Source organism: Bufo gargarizans, chromosome 6, assembly GCF_014858855.1.
Source record: "Bufo gargarizans isolate SCDJY-AF-19 chromosome 6, ASM1485885v1, whole genome shotgun sequence".
Lineage (NCBI taxonomy): Eukaryota > Metazoa > Chordata > Amphibia > Anura > Bufonidae > Bufo > Bufo gargarizans.
Genome location: NC_058085.1, coordinates 127,179,564 through 127,194,471, shown reverse-complemented (window position 1 = coordinate 127,194,471; position 14,908 = coordinate 127,179,564). Strand labels below are relative to the sequence as shown.

The following is a 14,908-nucleotide window of genomic DNA, read 5'->3' as shown; positions in this document are numbered from 1 at the left end:
GAAGATTAATGGAGCTAAATACAGGGCAATCCTACAAAAGACTTGAGACTGGGGCAGAGGTTTGCCTTCCAGCAGGACAACAATGCTAAACATACAACCAGAGCTACAATGGAATGGGTTAGATCACAGCATAGACACTCTCCATCCAGTTTGATTTAGCTTGAGTTATTTTGCAAAGAAAAATAGGCAAACATTTCAGCCTCTAGATGTGCAAAGCTGGTAGAGATATACTGTACCCCAAAAGACTTGTAGCTGTAATTGCAGCGAAAGGTGGTCCTCCTATTGACTCAGGGGGGCTGTGTACAAATGCACACTACACTTTCCTGATTTCATTTTATTTAATACAAATTTTGAAAACCATGTATCATTTTCTTTTCACTTGACACATACTTGCTACTTTGTGTGGGTCTATCACATAAAATCCTAATAAAATACATTTAGGTTTGTGGGTGTACTGAGCATAAATGTGGAAAAATTCAAGGGGTGTAAATACTTTTTCAAGGCTCTGTATTACACTGGTTGTAATCATTCGTCCCTGATACCAGACACATAAACTTGGGCCTTATTCATAGGAAGTCAATCAACCTATCGGTATATTTTGGAGTCCAGGAGCAGGGAGAACATACAGAGTCCACTGAGATTTGGGTTCTGGACAGACTCAAAATGAAGACCTCTCAATACTGTAAGGAACAGTAGTAACCACTGCTCAACAACAAGACCACACTTTAAGAATGATCATCCAAAAGGTCACTGACTTTATTGTAATTCTTACATTTGGTAATTATCACATGTACATGTAATATATTCATCATATTTGACATATTATTATTATTATTATATACATGGTATGTAACTGATCTGTATATATAATGTTCTTTGAGTATTGATATTTATAGCTGCATTATTCATAACCCACAGTTTTCAGATATTAGCATCTAGACTTCTTGAGTAGGACAGTTGTCCATCTTGTATTGGCATTCTGGACAGTTGTCACAGCAGTGATGTTATGCTGTGAAGTCCTGCGTTACTAGATTAAACACATTGCTTTCTAATGATGTTTGCCACTTGCCCCAGTGTCGATGGATCTCAGCCTGCACCTGAAGAAAATGTAAATAAAATGTAGAATTAGGATAGAAACCGGCTTCTGAAGATCAGTAACGGAAGATAAAACGTCCCAAAATCTGAGGTCCAAGAAGTGATTTCAGCTTCTGCAGTAAAGGACAGATTCATCAACAATCAAGCTGACTCCTTTAGACAGAATTTCATCTGATAAGCCTAAGAGTTCATGCACATGGTCATATATCACAAATGTTGTACAGATCCATAATACAGCAACTGTTGCTTCTAGGGTAAATGTAGTGTTTCACCTAAGCACCATGCACAGGTACACAATGGGTAGACAGACATACAGTATACAGCCAGGTCCATAAATAGTAGGACATCAACACAATTCTAACATTTTTGGCTCTATACACCACCACAATTTTTTTTTAAATGAAACAAACTAGATGTGCTTTAACTGCAGACTGCCAGCTTTAATTTGAGGGTATTTACATCCAAATCAGGTGAACGGTGTAGGAATTACAACAGTTTGCATATGTGCCTCCCACTAATTAAGGGACCAAAAGTAATGGGACAATGTTCCATGGCCAGGTGTGTGTTATTCCCTCATTATCCAAATTAAAATGATCAGATAAAAGGTCTAGAGTCCATTTCAAGTCTGCTATTTGCATTTGGAATCTGTTGCTGTCAAATCTCAAGATGAGACTTAAAGAGCTTTCACTATCAGTAAAGCAAGCCATCATTAGGCTGAACAAAGCAAAACAAACCCATCAGAGAGATAGCAAAAATGTTAGGCATGGCCAAAACAACTGTTTGGAACATTCTTAACCACTTCAGCCCCGCTAGGTGAAACCCCCTTCATGACCAGGCCACTTTTTACACTTCGGCACTACACTCCTTTCACCGTTTATCGCTCGGTCATGCAACTTACCATACAAATGAATTTTACCTCCTTTTCTTCTCACTAATAGAGCTTTCATTTGGTGGTATTTTATTGCTGCTGATATTTTTACTTTTTTTGTTATTAATCAAAATGTAACGATTTTTTTGCAAAAAAATGACATTTTTCACTTTCAGCTGTGAAATTTTGCAAAAAAAACGACATCCATATATAAATTTTTCGCTAAATTTATAGTTCTACATGTCTTTGATAAAAAAAAAAATGTTTGGGCAAAAAAAAAAATGGTTTGGGTAAAAGTTATAGCATTTACAAACTATGGTACAAAAATGTGAATTTCCGCTTTTTGAAACGGCTCTGATTTTCTGAGCACCTGTCATGTTTCCTGAGGTTCTACAATGCCCAGACAGTAGAAAACCCCCACAAATGACCCCATTTCGGAAAGTAGACACCCTAAGGTATTCGCTGATGGGCATAGTGAGTTCATAGAACTTTTTATTTTTTGTCACAAGTTAGCGGAAAATGATGATGATTTTTTTTTTTTTTTTTTCTTACAAAGTCTCATATTCCACTAACTTGCGACAAAAAATAAAAAATTCTAGGAACTCACCATGCCCCTCACAGAATACCTTGGGGTGTCTTCTTTCCAAAATGGGGTCACTTGTGGGGTAGTTATACTGCCCTGGCAATTTAGGGGCCCAAATGTGTGAGAAGAACTTTGCAATCAAAATGTGTAAGAAATGACCGGTGAAATACGAAAGGTGCACTTTGGAATATGTGCCCCTTTGCCCACCTTGGCAGCAAAAAAGTGTCACACATGTGGTATCGCCGTACTCAGGAGAAGTTGGGGAATGTGTTTTGGGGGGTCATTTTACATATACCCATGCTGGGTGAGAGAAATATCTTGGCAAAAGATAACTTTTCCCATTTTTTTATACAAAGTTGGCATTTGACCAAGATATTTTTCTCACCCAGCATGGGTATATGTAAAATGACACCCCAAAACACATTCCCCAACTTTTCCTGAGTACGGCGATACCAGATGTGTCACACTTTTTTGCTGCCAAGGTGGGCAAAGGGGCACATATTCCAAAGTGCACCTTTCGGATTTTGCAGGGCATTTTTTACACATTTTGATTGCAAAGTTCTTCTCACACATTTGGGCCCCTAAATTGCCAGGGCAGTATAACTACGCCACAAGTGACCCCATTTTGGAAAGAAGACACCCCAAGGTATTCCGTGGGGGGCACGGCGAGTTCCTAGAATTTTTTATTTTTTGTCACAAGTTAGCGGAAAATGATGATTTTTTTTTTTTCTCTTTTTTCCTTACAAAGTCTCATATTCCACTAACTTGCGACAAAAAATAAAAAATTCTAGGAACTCGCCATGCCCCTCTCGGAATACCTTGGGGTGTCTTCTTTCCAAAATGGGGTCACTTGTGGCGTAGTTATACTGCCCTGGCAATTTAGGGGCCCAAATGTGTGAGAAGAACTTTGCAATCAAAATCTGTAAAAAATGACCGGTGAAATCCGAAAGGTGCACTTTGGAATATGTGCCCCTTTGCCCACCTTGGCATCAAAAAAGCGTCACACATCTGGTATCGCCGTACTCAGGAGAAGTTGGGGAATGTGTTTTGGGCTGTCATTTTACATATACCCATGCTGGGTGAGAGAAATATCTTGGCAAAAGACAACTTTTCCAATTTTTTTATACAAAGTTGGCATTTGACCAAGATATTTTTCTCACCCAGCATGGGTATATGTAAAATGACACCCCAAAACACATTGCCCAACTTCTCCTGAGTACGGCGATACCAGATGTGTCACACTTTTTTGCTGCCAAGGTGGGCAAAGGGGCACATATTCCAAAGTGCACCTTTCGGATTTTGCAGGGCATTTTTTACACATTTTGATTGCAAAGTTCTTCTCACACATTTGGGCCCCTAAATTGCCAGGGCAGTATAACTACGCCACAAGTGACCCCATTTTGGAAAGAAGACACCCCAAGGTATTCCGTGAGGGGCATGGCGAGTTCCTAGAATTTTTTTATTTTTTGTCGCAAGTTAGTGGAATATGAGACTTTGTAAGGAAAAAAGAAAAAAAATGAAAAATCATCATTATCCGCTAAATTGTGACAAAAAATAAAAAATTCTAGGAACTCGCCGTGCCCCCCACGGAATACCTTGGGGTGTCTTCTTTCCAAAATGGGGTCACTTGTGGCGTAGTTATACTGCCCTGGCAATTTAGGGGCCCAATCGTGTAAGAAGTACCTTGAAATCAAAATGTGTAAAAAATGGCCTGCGAAATCCGAAAGGTGCCCCTTTGCCCACCTTGGCTGCAAAAAAGTGTCACACATCTGGTATCGCCGTACTTAGGAGAAGTTGGGCAATGTGTTTTGGGGGGTCATTTTACATATACCCATGCTGGGTGAGAGAAATATCTTGGCAAAAGACAACTTTTCCCATTTTTTTATACAAAGTTGGCATTTGACCAAGATATTTTTCTCACCCAGCATGGGTATATGTAAAATGACCCCCCAAAACACATTGCCCAACTTCTCCTGAGTACGGCGATACCACATGTGTGACACTTTTTTGCAGCCTAGATGCGCAAAGGGGCCCAAATTCCTTTTAGGAGGGCATTTTTAGACATTTGGATCCCAGACTTCTTCTCACACTTTCGGGCCCCTAAAAAGCCAGGGCAGTATAAATACCCCACATGTGACCCCACTTTGGAAAGAAGACACCCCAAGGTATTCAATGAGGGGCATGGCGAGTTCCTAGAATTTTTTTTTTTTTTTGCATAAGTTAGCGGATATTGATTTTTTTTGTTTTTTTTCTCACAAAGTCTCACTTTCCGCTAACTTAGGACAAAAATTTCAATCTTTCATGGACTCAATATGCCCCTCACGGAATACCTTGGGGTGTCTTCTTTCCGAAATGGGGTCACATGTGGGGTATTTATACTGCCCTGGCTTTTTAGGGGCCCTAAAGCGTGAGAAGAAGTCTGGAATATAAATGTCTAAAAATGTTTACGCATTTGGATTCCGTGAGGGGTACGGCGAGTTCATGGGAGATTTTATTTTTTGACACAAGTTAGTGGAATATGAGACTTTGTAAGAAAAAACAAAAACAAAAACAAACAAAAAATGTCCGCTAACTTGTGCCAAAAAAAATGGCTGAATGGAGCCTTACCAGGGGGGGGTGATCAATGACAGGGGGGGTGATCAATGACAGGGGGGTGATCACCCATATAGACTCCCTGATCACCCCCCTGTCATTGATCACCCCCCCTGTAAGGCTTCATTCAGACGTCCGCATGATTTTTACGGATCCATGGATACATGGATCGGATCCACAGAACGCATGCGGACGTCTGAATGGAGCCTTACAGGGGGGTTATCAATGACAGGGGGTGATCAGGGTAATCAGGGTGATCACCCCCCTGTCACTGATCACCCCCCCTGTAAGGCTCCATTCAGACATCCGCATGATTTTTTACGGATCCATGGATACATGGATCGGATCCACAAAACGCATGCGGACGTCTGAATGGAGCCTTACAGGGGGGTTATCAATGACAGGGGGTGATCAGGGTAATCAGGGTGATCACCCCCCTGTCACTGATCACCCCCCCTGTAAGGCTCCATTCAGACATCCGCATGATTTTTTACGGATCCATGGATACATGGATCGGATCCACAAAACGCATGCGGACGTCTGAATGGAGCCTTACAGGTGGGTTATCAATGACAGGGGGTGATCAGGGTAATCAGGGTGATCACCCCCCTGTCACTGATCACCCCCCCTGTAAGGCTCCATTCAGACATCCGCATGATTTTTTACGGATCCATGGATACATGGATCGGATCCACAGAACGCATGCGGACGTCTGAATGGAGCCTTACAGGGGGGTTATCAATGACAGGGGGTGATCAGGGTAATCAGGGTGATCACCCCCCTGTCACTGATCACCCCCCCTGTAAGGCTCCATTCAGACATCTGCATGATTTTTTACGGATCCATGGATACATGGATCGGATCCACAGAACGCATGCGGACGTCTGAATGGAGCCTTACAGGGGGGTTATCAATGACAGGGGGTGATCAGGGTAATCAGGGTGATCACCCCCCTGTCACTGATCACCCCCCCTGTAAGGCTCCATTCAGACATCCGCATGATTTTTTACGGATACATGGATACATGGATCGGATCCACAGAACACATGCGGACGTCTGAATGGAGCCTTACAGGGGGGTTATCAATGACAGGGGGTGATCAGGGTAATCAGGGTGATCACCCCCCTGTCACTGATCACCCCCCCTGTAAGGCTCCATTCAGACGTCCGCATGATTTTTACGGATCCATGGATACATGGATCGGATCCGTAAAAATCATGCGGACGTCTGAATGGAGCCTGACAGGGGGGTGATCAATGACAGGGGGGTGATCAATGACAGGGGGTGATCAGGGAGTGTATATGGGTGATCACCCGCCTGTCATTGATCACCCCCCTGTAAGGCTCCATTCAGACGTCCGCATGATTTTTACGGATCCATGGATACATGGATCGGATCCGTAAAAATCATGCGGACGTCTGAATGGAGCCTGACAGGGCGGTGATCAATGACAGGGGGGTGATCAGGGAGTGTATATGGGTGATCACCCGCCTGTCATTGATCACCCCCCTGTAAGGCTCCATTCAGACGTCCGCATGATTTTTACGGATACATGGATACATGGATCGGATCCGTAAAAATCATGCGGACATCTGAATGGAGCCTAACAGGGCGGTGATCAATGACAGGGGGTGATCAGGGAGTGTATATGGGTGATCACCCGCCTGTCATTGATCACCCCCCTGTAAGGCTCCATTCAGACTTCTGCATGATTTTTACGGATCCATGGATAGGATCCGTAAAAATCATGCGGACGTCTGAACGGAGCCTGACAGGGGGGTGATCAATGACAGGGCGGTGATCAATGACAGGGGGGTGATCAGGGAGTTTATATGGGGTGATCAGGGGTTTATAAGGGGTTAATAAGTGACCGGGGGGGGGGGGGTGTAGTGTAGTGTAGTGTTTGGTGGGACTGTACTGACCTACCTGAGTCCTCTGGTGGTCGATCCTAACAAAAGGGACCACCAGAGGACCAGGTAGGAGGTATATTAGACGCTGTTATGAAAACAGCGTCTAATATACCTGTTAGGGGTTAAAAAATTCGGATCTCCAGCCTGCCAGCGAGCGATCGCCGCTGGCAGGCTGGAGATCCACTCGCTTACCTTCTGTTCCTGTGAGCGCGAGCGCCTGTGCGCGCGCGTTCACAGGAAATCTCGCGTCTCGCGAGAGGACGCGTATATGCGTCCAGGAGGAGTAAAACAACCACCTCCCGGACGCATATACGCGTACGGCGGTCGGGAGGTGGTTAACAAGAAGGAACGCATCGGTGAGCTCAGCAACACCAAAAGACCCGGAAGACCACAGAAAACAACTGTGGTGGATGACCGAAGAATTCTTTCCCAGGTGAAGAAAACACCCTTCACAACAGTTGGCCAGATCAAGAACACTCTCCAGGAGGTAGGTGTATGTGTGTCAAAGTCAACAATCCTAAGCATACCACCTCATCAGTGAAGCATGGTGGGGGTAGTTTCATGGCGTGGGCAATAGAACTGGTTCTCTTGTATTTATTGATGATGTGACTGCTGACAAAAGCAGCAGGATGTACTCTGAAGTGTTTCGACCAATATTATCTGCTCATATTCAGCCAAATTCTTCAGAACTCATTGGACGGCGCTTTACAGTGCAGATGGACAATGACCCAAAGCATACTGCAAAAGCAATCAAAGAGTTTTTTAAGGGAAAGAAGTAGAATGTTATGCAATGGCCAAGTCAATCACCGGACCTGAATCCGATTGAGCATGCATTTCACTTGCTGAAGACAAAACCTAAGGGGAAATGCCCCAAGAACAAGCAGGAACTGAAGACAGTTGCAGTAGAGGCCTGGCAGAGCATCACCAGGAATGAAACCCAGCGTCTGGTGATGTCTATGCGTTCCAGACTTCAGGCTGTAATTGACTGCAAAGGATTTGCAACCAAGTATTAAAAAGTGAAAGTTTGATTTATGATTATTATTTTGTCCCATTACGTTTGGTCCCTTAACAAGTGGGAGGCACATATGCAAACTGTTGTAATTCCTACACCGTTCACCTGACTTGGATGTAAATACCCTCAAATTAAAGCTGACAGTCTGCAGTTAAAGCACATCTAGTTTGTTTCATTTCAAATCTATTGTGGTGGTGTATAGAGCCCAAAAATTTAGAATTGTGTCGATGTCCCAATGTTTATGGACCTGACTGTATGTCTGCATGTGACATCGTGCAATGTCCAGGAGTGTAGCAATGCCAAATGCATTGACATGACAGCTATTGTCCAAATGTTCAGTAACTACAGCTAACCTGTATGTTGTATAATTACCCAATGATGTCAGCAAGAGCCATTCAACCATGCAATAAATGACAGAATTTCATGAATGCATGTAGATTTTATACAGTTTACTTTCATAAAATAGTGGAATGCAAAGTTACTGCCTGTTGGGTGGAGGAACCAGTAGCCTAAGAACTTCAAACAAAGTTTACTTCAGCTACTCTGTATATGAGTTAGTTGAAGGAAAAGTCATTAGTAGGAAAATCCGAGCAGCTCAACCTAACCCAGAACTGGGGGCACATGATATAACTAGGTACAACGGCTCATGATGAGAATAGGGATGAGCGAATTGATTTGATTTGCATAAAACTTAGTTCTAAGGAACTCCGTACAGTATTAGAATTTATTGGCTCCGATGAGTCAAAGTTATTGCTTGGAACTGAACCCAAGTTTGGGAAATGTTTTTTTACAGTACAAATTAATTTATGAAGTTATTATGCAAAGTCTAATAACTCATCTGAGCCAATACACTCTAATACTGTACGGAGCTCCTGCTCCGTACTGTATTAGAACAAAGTTTAATGTGAATCGACTTCGGATGTTTCATCTGAAGTCGATTCACTCATCCCTAATGAGAATGTTAGAATTGTCAGACTGCCAGACTTTACTATGGATATTTTACTACTGACATCTGCAACTATTGACTGATCCACAAGGTTGTAAAAGGTTGTGAAGGCCCATATGAAGTTTCCAAAAATACAACCTTTACCGAACCACAGCAAGGTCTTTAGTTGTTGTTAATAGCATATGGAAGTTATTGAGGTTATTGATGTTAATAGCTGCTCCAAACCTGGCTGACTTGGCCCATGCATGTACAGGTCCTTCTAAAAAAATTAGCATATTTTGATAAAGTTCATTATTTTCTGTAATGTACTGATAAACATTAGACTTTCATATATTTTAAATTCATTACACACCAACTGAAGTAGTTCAAGCCTCTTATTGTTTTAATATTGATGATTTTGGCATACAGCTCATGAAAAACCAAAATTCCTATCTCAAAAAATTAGCACCTGTATTACATGCTGGACAATTCATTTGAATGGTCACCATGTAATACCATGTTTCACCTGCAGTGGCCGCAGTAAAAAAAATGTATGACCAGACATGGCTCCTCCTGGCAACAATTGATCTTCAGTTCAGCTCCTCTTTAACCATTTCATGACCAAAGGTCATTGATGCCCCAGTGTCCAGGTCAAAATTTACAAATCTGTCATGCGTTACTTTATGTGGTAATAGCTTTGGAACGCTTTTACTTATCCAAGCCATTCTGAGATTGTTTTCTCGTGACACATTGTACTTCATGGCAGTCATACATTTGAGTCAATATATTTCACTTTTATTTATGAAAAAATCCCAAATTTACCCAAAATTTAGAAAAATTTGCAATTTTCTAAATTTCAATTTCTCTGCTTCTAAAACACAAAGTGATACCTCATAAAATATTTATTACTTAACATTCCCCATATGTATACTTTATGTTGGCATCATTTTGAAAATGTAATTTAATTTTTTTAGGACGTTACAAGGCTTCTTAGAATTTTTAATACAATTTCTGAAACCCACTTTTTAAGGACCAGTTCAGGTCTGAAGTCACTTTGTGGGGCTTACATAGGGAATACCACCCATTAATGACCCCATTGTAGAAACTACACCCCTCAAGTTACTCAAAACTGATTTTACAAACTTTGTTAACCCTTTAGGTGTTCCACAAGAATTAAAGGAAAATGGAGATGAAATTTCAAAATTTAACTTTTTGGGCAGATTTGCCATTTTATGATTTTTTTTTTTAACACATTGAGGGTTAACAGCCAAACAAAACTCTATAGTTATTACCCTGATTCTGCGGTTTACCGAAACACCCCACATGTGGTCGTAAACTGATGTAAGGGCACACGGCAGGGCGCAGAAGGAAAAGAACTCCACATGGACTGGTTTTAGATGCCATGTCCCATTTAAAGCCCCCCTGATGCACCCCTACAGTAGAAACTCCCAAAAAGGGGATAAGGTGTCAGTTTTATTGGTACTATTTTGGGGTACATATGATTTTTAATTGCTCTATATTAGCTTTTTTGTGAGGCAAGGTAACAAAAAAATTGCTGTTTTGGCACCGTTTTGTCATCTTTAATTTTTTACAAGATTCATCCGACATGGTAGATCATGTGCTATTTTTATAGAGCAGGTTGTTACGGACGCAGTGATATCAAATATGTCTACTTTTTTGTTTGTTTGTTTCAGTTTTACATAATAAGGCATTTTTGAAAAATAAATTATGTTTTTGTGTGTCTATTTTCTGAACGCCATATGTTTTTTATTTTTCTATCGATTGTCTTGTGCAGGGGCTAGTTTTTTGCAGAAAGAGTTGAAGTTTTTATTGGCACCATTTTTGGGTACATATGATTTTTTGATCATTCATTATTACACTTTATGGGGCAAGGTGACCAAAAAATTGGCAGTTTTTTTTTTTTTTTTTACAACGTTCAACTGAGGAGTTAGGTCATGTGACAGTTTTATAGAGCAGATCGTTACGGATGTAGCAATACCCAATATGTATACTTTTTCTTATTTAAGTTTTACACAATAATAGCATTTCTAAAACCAAAGAAATTATGTTTTAGTGTCTCCATAGTCTGAGAGCCATAGCTTTTTTATTATTTTTTAGGGTGTATACGCCTTTTTGATCGCTTGGTGTAAGGTGACAAAAATGGCTTTTTTTTTTACACAGTTTTTATTTTTTATGGTGTTTATTGGATGGGCTTGATCATGTGATGTATTTATAGAGATGGTCGTTACGGACGCTGTGATACCTAATATGTGTGGTTTTTGTTTTGTTTTTTAAAAAATTTTATAGGAAAAGGCAATTTATTTTTTTCATTTACATTTTTATTTATTTATTTATTTTTACTTTTATTATTTTTACTTTTTTTTTAATCAGTTCCCTCTTGGATCTTGAAGATCCAGTGGGGCTGATGGTTGTACTATACTTTGCAATGCTCTCGCATTGCAAAGTATAATACTACCAGATTTCCTGTAGGTGGCAACACCGGAAGCCTTTGCAAAGCGTACGGTTGCCGTGGCAACCAGCGGGCGCACAGGAAGGGGGCACAGATCAGGGGGCTTCAGGACACATTACAGGCTCTGATCTGCAGAGCGCAGATCAGAGCCTGAAACCAGCATTTTAACACTGCCGCGATCCGATTGGTTAGGCTACACAGACTAACCAATCGGATCGATTGCCGGCAAGGGACCACTCTGATTGGTCCCTTGCCGGCATAACTAGACTGTATGCTGTCCGTGACAGCAGCAGGGCAGGGGCAGAAGCTTTAATCCAAGCGCTTTGCAGCACTTGGATTAAAGAACTGCCATGACGTCTATACACATGGTAGCTGCACGGGGTATGTGCAGCTATCACGTATATAGACAGATTGCGGTCGTGAAGGGGTAAAAAAATGCAAACTCCTGTTTATGAGACAACCCTTTAAGATTCTCCAAATTTAAACCTATAAATGTGTTTTTAAGGGTGCAAAACAAACTATTTTATGGCATTTTTCAGGGTATTGTCCGGCCATTTGGCTGAGAGGTGATTTCCTGCGTGTCGAGTGGAATCAGGAATGAGAGACTGGAGTGGGACCTGGTTATCATCAGAACAGAAGCGGTGGGAAAATGGTAATTTTATTATTTTACACTGATCTAAGCCAGTCTAAAAATTAAATAAAAAATAAAAATCTATGTGTATGGAAATAACAGCTATTCACTTTTTTAAACACACTGCTATTATTTTGAACATCGAAAAATGTAATTACACAATTAAAATGAATGATGTATTTAGCAATGCCGGTTCTTACCTCTCCATTGAGAAAGCAGTACAATAAGGCCACAATGAAGCCCTGAGGATAGATAGAACAACATAGTTACGCAGATAAAAAATAAAATAGACACATGGCCGCCAAGTTCAACCCAGCTGTCCAGCTGAAGCCCAATGTGCCCCACTGGGGAACATAAATATAACTTCTTGACCTCACAAAGGCAGCAGATAATTTATCTGGATCTATTATCAATAAATTATGTTTTTCCCAGGGTCTGTTCCACTTGCCACATTGTTCCCATTCCAAACAGTCCCGGATACGGAGGGATAGCTCCGAATTTTACTGGCTATCGCACGGTCCAAGAATCATGTTGAGCACGAACATTCGAATAGCGAATTTTTATCGCAAATATCACCACTTCGAGAATTCGCGAATATTTAGAATATAGTGCTAGATATTCGTTATATTGAATATTCAGCATTTTTTTCCATCTGAACACATGATTCCTCTCTGCTTCTTGCTTGTGGGCCAATGAGAAGGAAGCAATGTCAAGTTCACAACAATACTTAGTGCACCAATCAGTAATCTGTAGTCAGACCTGCTAAAATGTGAAGTTGCATGTAGTGCGATAAAATATTCTAATCACTGATGATTACCGCAATTGTGAATATATTGGAGCACTTGACTCTGCATAAAAAGCTATTCTAATATTCTGCCATGCCAACCATTTTCTCCAGCCTCAGGAAACTTATACCAGCTTGAAAAATTGAGCCAAAGTGACCCACGCCTGTATTTTGCGTTACGAATTTGCATTATGCGATTTTTACATTGCTGATTTTTTGCATTAAATAAAATAATCTCGAATTCACAAATATATGACGAATATTCTACAAAATATTTGTGAAATATCGAGAATTCAAATATAACACCTGCAGCTCATCACTATTCAGGAACAGCTGAGATATGTCCCGCTATCATCTGATTGTAATGGTTAAGCAGGGAGCCGCCTGCGCCCTGCTTCACCAATCAGCTGAGCTGCTCCCCGGTAGGGGCATTATGCGGTCAGACATCGCGCTGCTGAACTGTATAGCAGGAACGGTGCCATCCTGGAATCAGCCTGTGCTCCTCCTACACAGCAAGCATGATGTGTGACCGCAGGGGGAGCGCAGATCATCTGAGGAACTAGGTAAATATTTACGTTTTTTGTTTTTTTTACTTCTTGTGAAGGGGGCACATATCTGGGCATAACTAATATAAGGGGACACATATCTGGGCATAACCACTGTGATGGGGACACATCTGGGCAGAGCTACTATGAAGGGGGCACAACTGTGCATAACTACTGTAAAGGGGACACATCTGGGCAGAGTTACAATGAAGGAGGCACATCTGATCATAACTACTGTGAGGGGCCACATATCTGGGCAAAAGTACTGTGAAGGGGGCATATCTGGGCGTTACTACTGAGATGGACATAGTGTGGGTATAGCTACTGTAAAGGGAGCACAACAAGGCATAGCAACTGTTATTGGGGCACATCTCGGCATAACTGCTATCAAGGGTGCACATCTGAGCATAACTACTGTGGAGGGGGCACATCTGGGCATGGCTACTGTGAAGGGGGGACATGTGAGCATTACTACTGTGAAGGGGGCACATATAGGAATAGCTACTTTGAAGGGGCACAATGTGGGCATTACTACTGTGACAGGCACATGTATGGGCATAACTACTGTGAGGGGCACAATGTGGACATAACTACTGTAGAGGGGCATATGTGGGCATTACTACAATGAAGGGGGACCAGTGTGGGCATTACTGCTATGTGCTGGCACAAAGGGGGAATAATTACTATGTTCTATACCATTAAGGGGACTGGATGTGTATAGTTATGCCCTGGGCGGAGTTAGAGGCGTGACCTAGTATGAAGAAATTGCCGTGGTATGTTTACGTTAGTTATGCGGGGCAAGCCCTATAAAAAATGACAGAGAAAAGCATGCTGGATTTGGTTAGAAAGCCCAACAGGAAGCAAATAAAAGCAGAAGGTTCCAGTCTGGAAGCAGTGATGTTGAGAAAGGAAAGAGCAGACAAGAAAAACTTAGGGCAATAATATAGAATTTTGGGGTACTCTGGGCAGATTAAAAAAATCATTATAGGACCTGAGAATCAGTCACCAGCGACCTTCCTATCAAACTGCTTGCCTAGACACATAAAAAGGCTGTTTTTTGTTTTTTTAATCTGAGGCTCCGTTCCCGAGTTACAATACTTTTTCTTAATATGCAAACTAGGCATTTGGTGCAATGAGGGCATCACCATTGCTCTTTTTGCACCAAAGCTCAATCAACAAAGCCAGGGGGGCTGGCCACAGAAATTAATTGAGCATAGGTGCAACAAGAGCAATTGTGACAGCCTCATTGCACCAAAGGCTTAATTTGGATGTTAACAAAAAGTATCATAACTTGGGAACAGAGCCTCAGATCAAAAAGAGAAACACAGTGTTTTAATCAGGTGGACCACAGCTATAAACGTAAAAACACACATGTAATCGCACTCTGCAACCAGCACTCTGCCCTGCCTTTATGCTGGATGTTGAATAAGGCATTGGTGTACATTTTGGCCAAAGCGTAATAAGCCACTCACCACGTCAAGGTTGCCTTCATG

At 41.6% G+C, this 14,908-nt stretch overlaps 1 protein-coding gene across 1 annotated transcript in view; it reads right to left on the bottom strand.

Annotated features, from left to right (window-relative positions):
- Positions 1–881: 881 nt before the first annotated feature.
- Positions 882–14,908, bottom strand: part of LOC122942041 (vasoactive intestinal polypeptide receptor 1-like) — a 206,122-nt gene continuing 192,095 nt past the window's right edge. Inside the window, exons 12-13 of the mRNA XM_044299535.1 lie at positions 12,287–12,328; positions 882–1,097 (exon numbers count right to left, since the gene is read on the bottom strand). Of these exons, the coding sequence (XP_044155470.1) occupies positions 1,005–1,097; positions 12,287–12,328 (135 nt within the window). The 3' untranslated portion in view covers positions 882–1,004. The remainder of the gene's footprint in view (positions 1,098–12,286; positions 12,329–14,908) is intronic.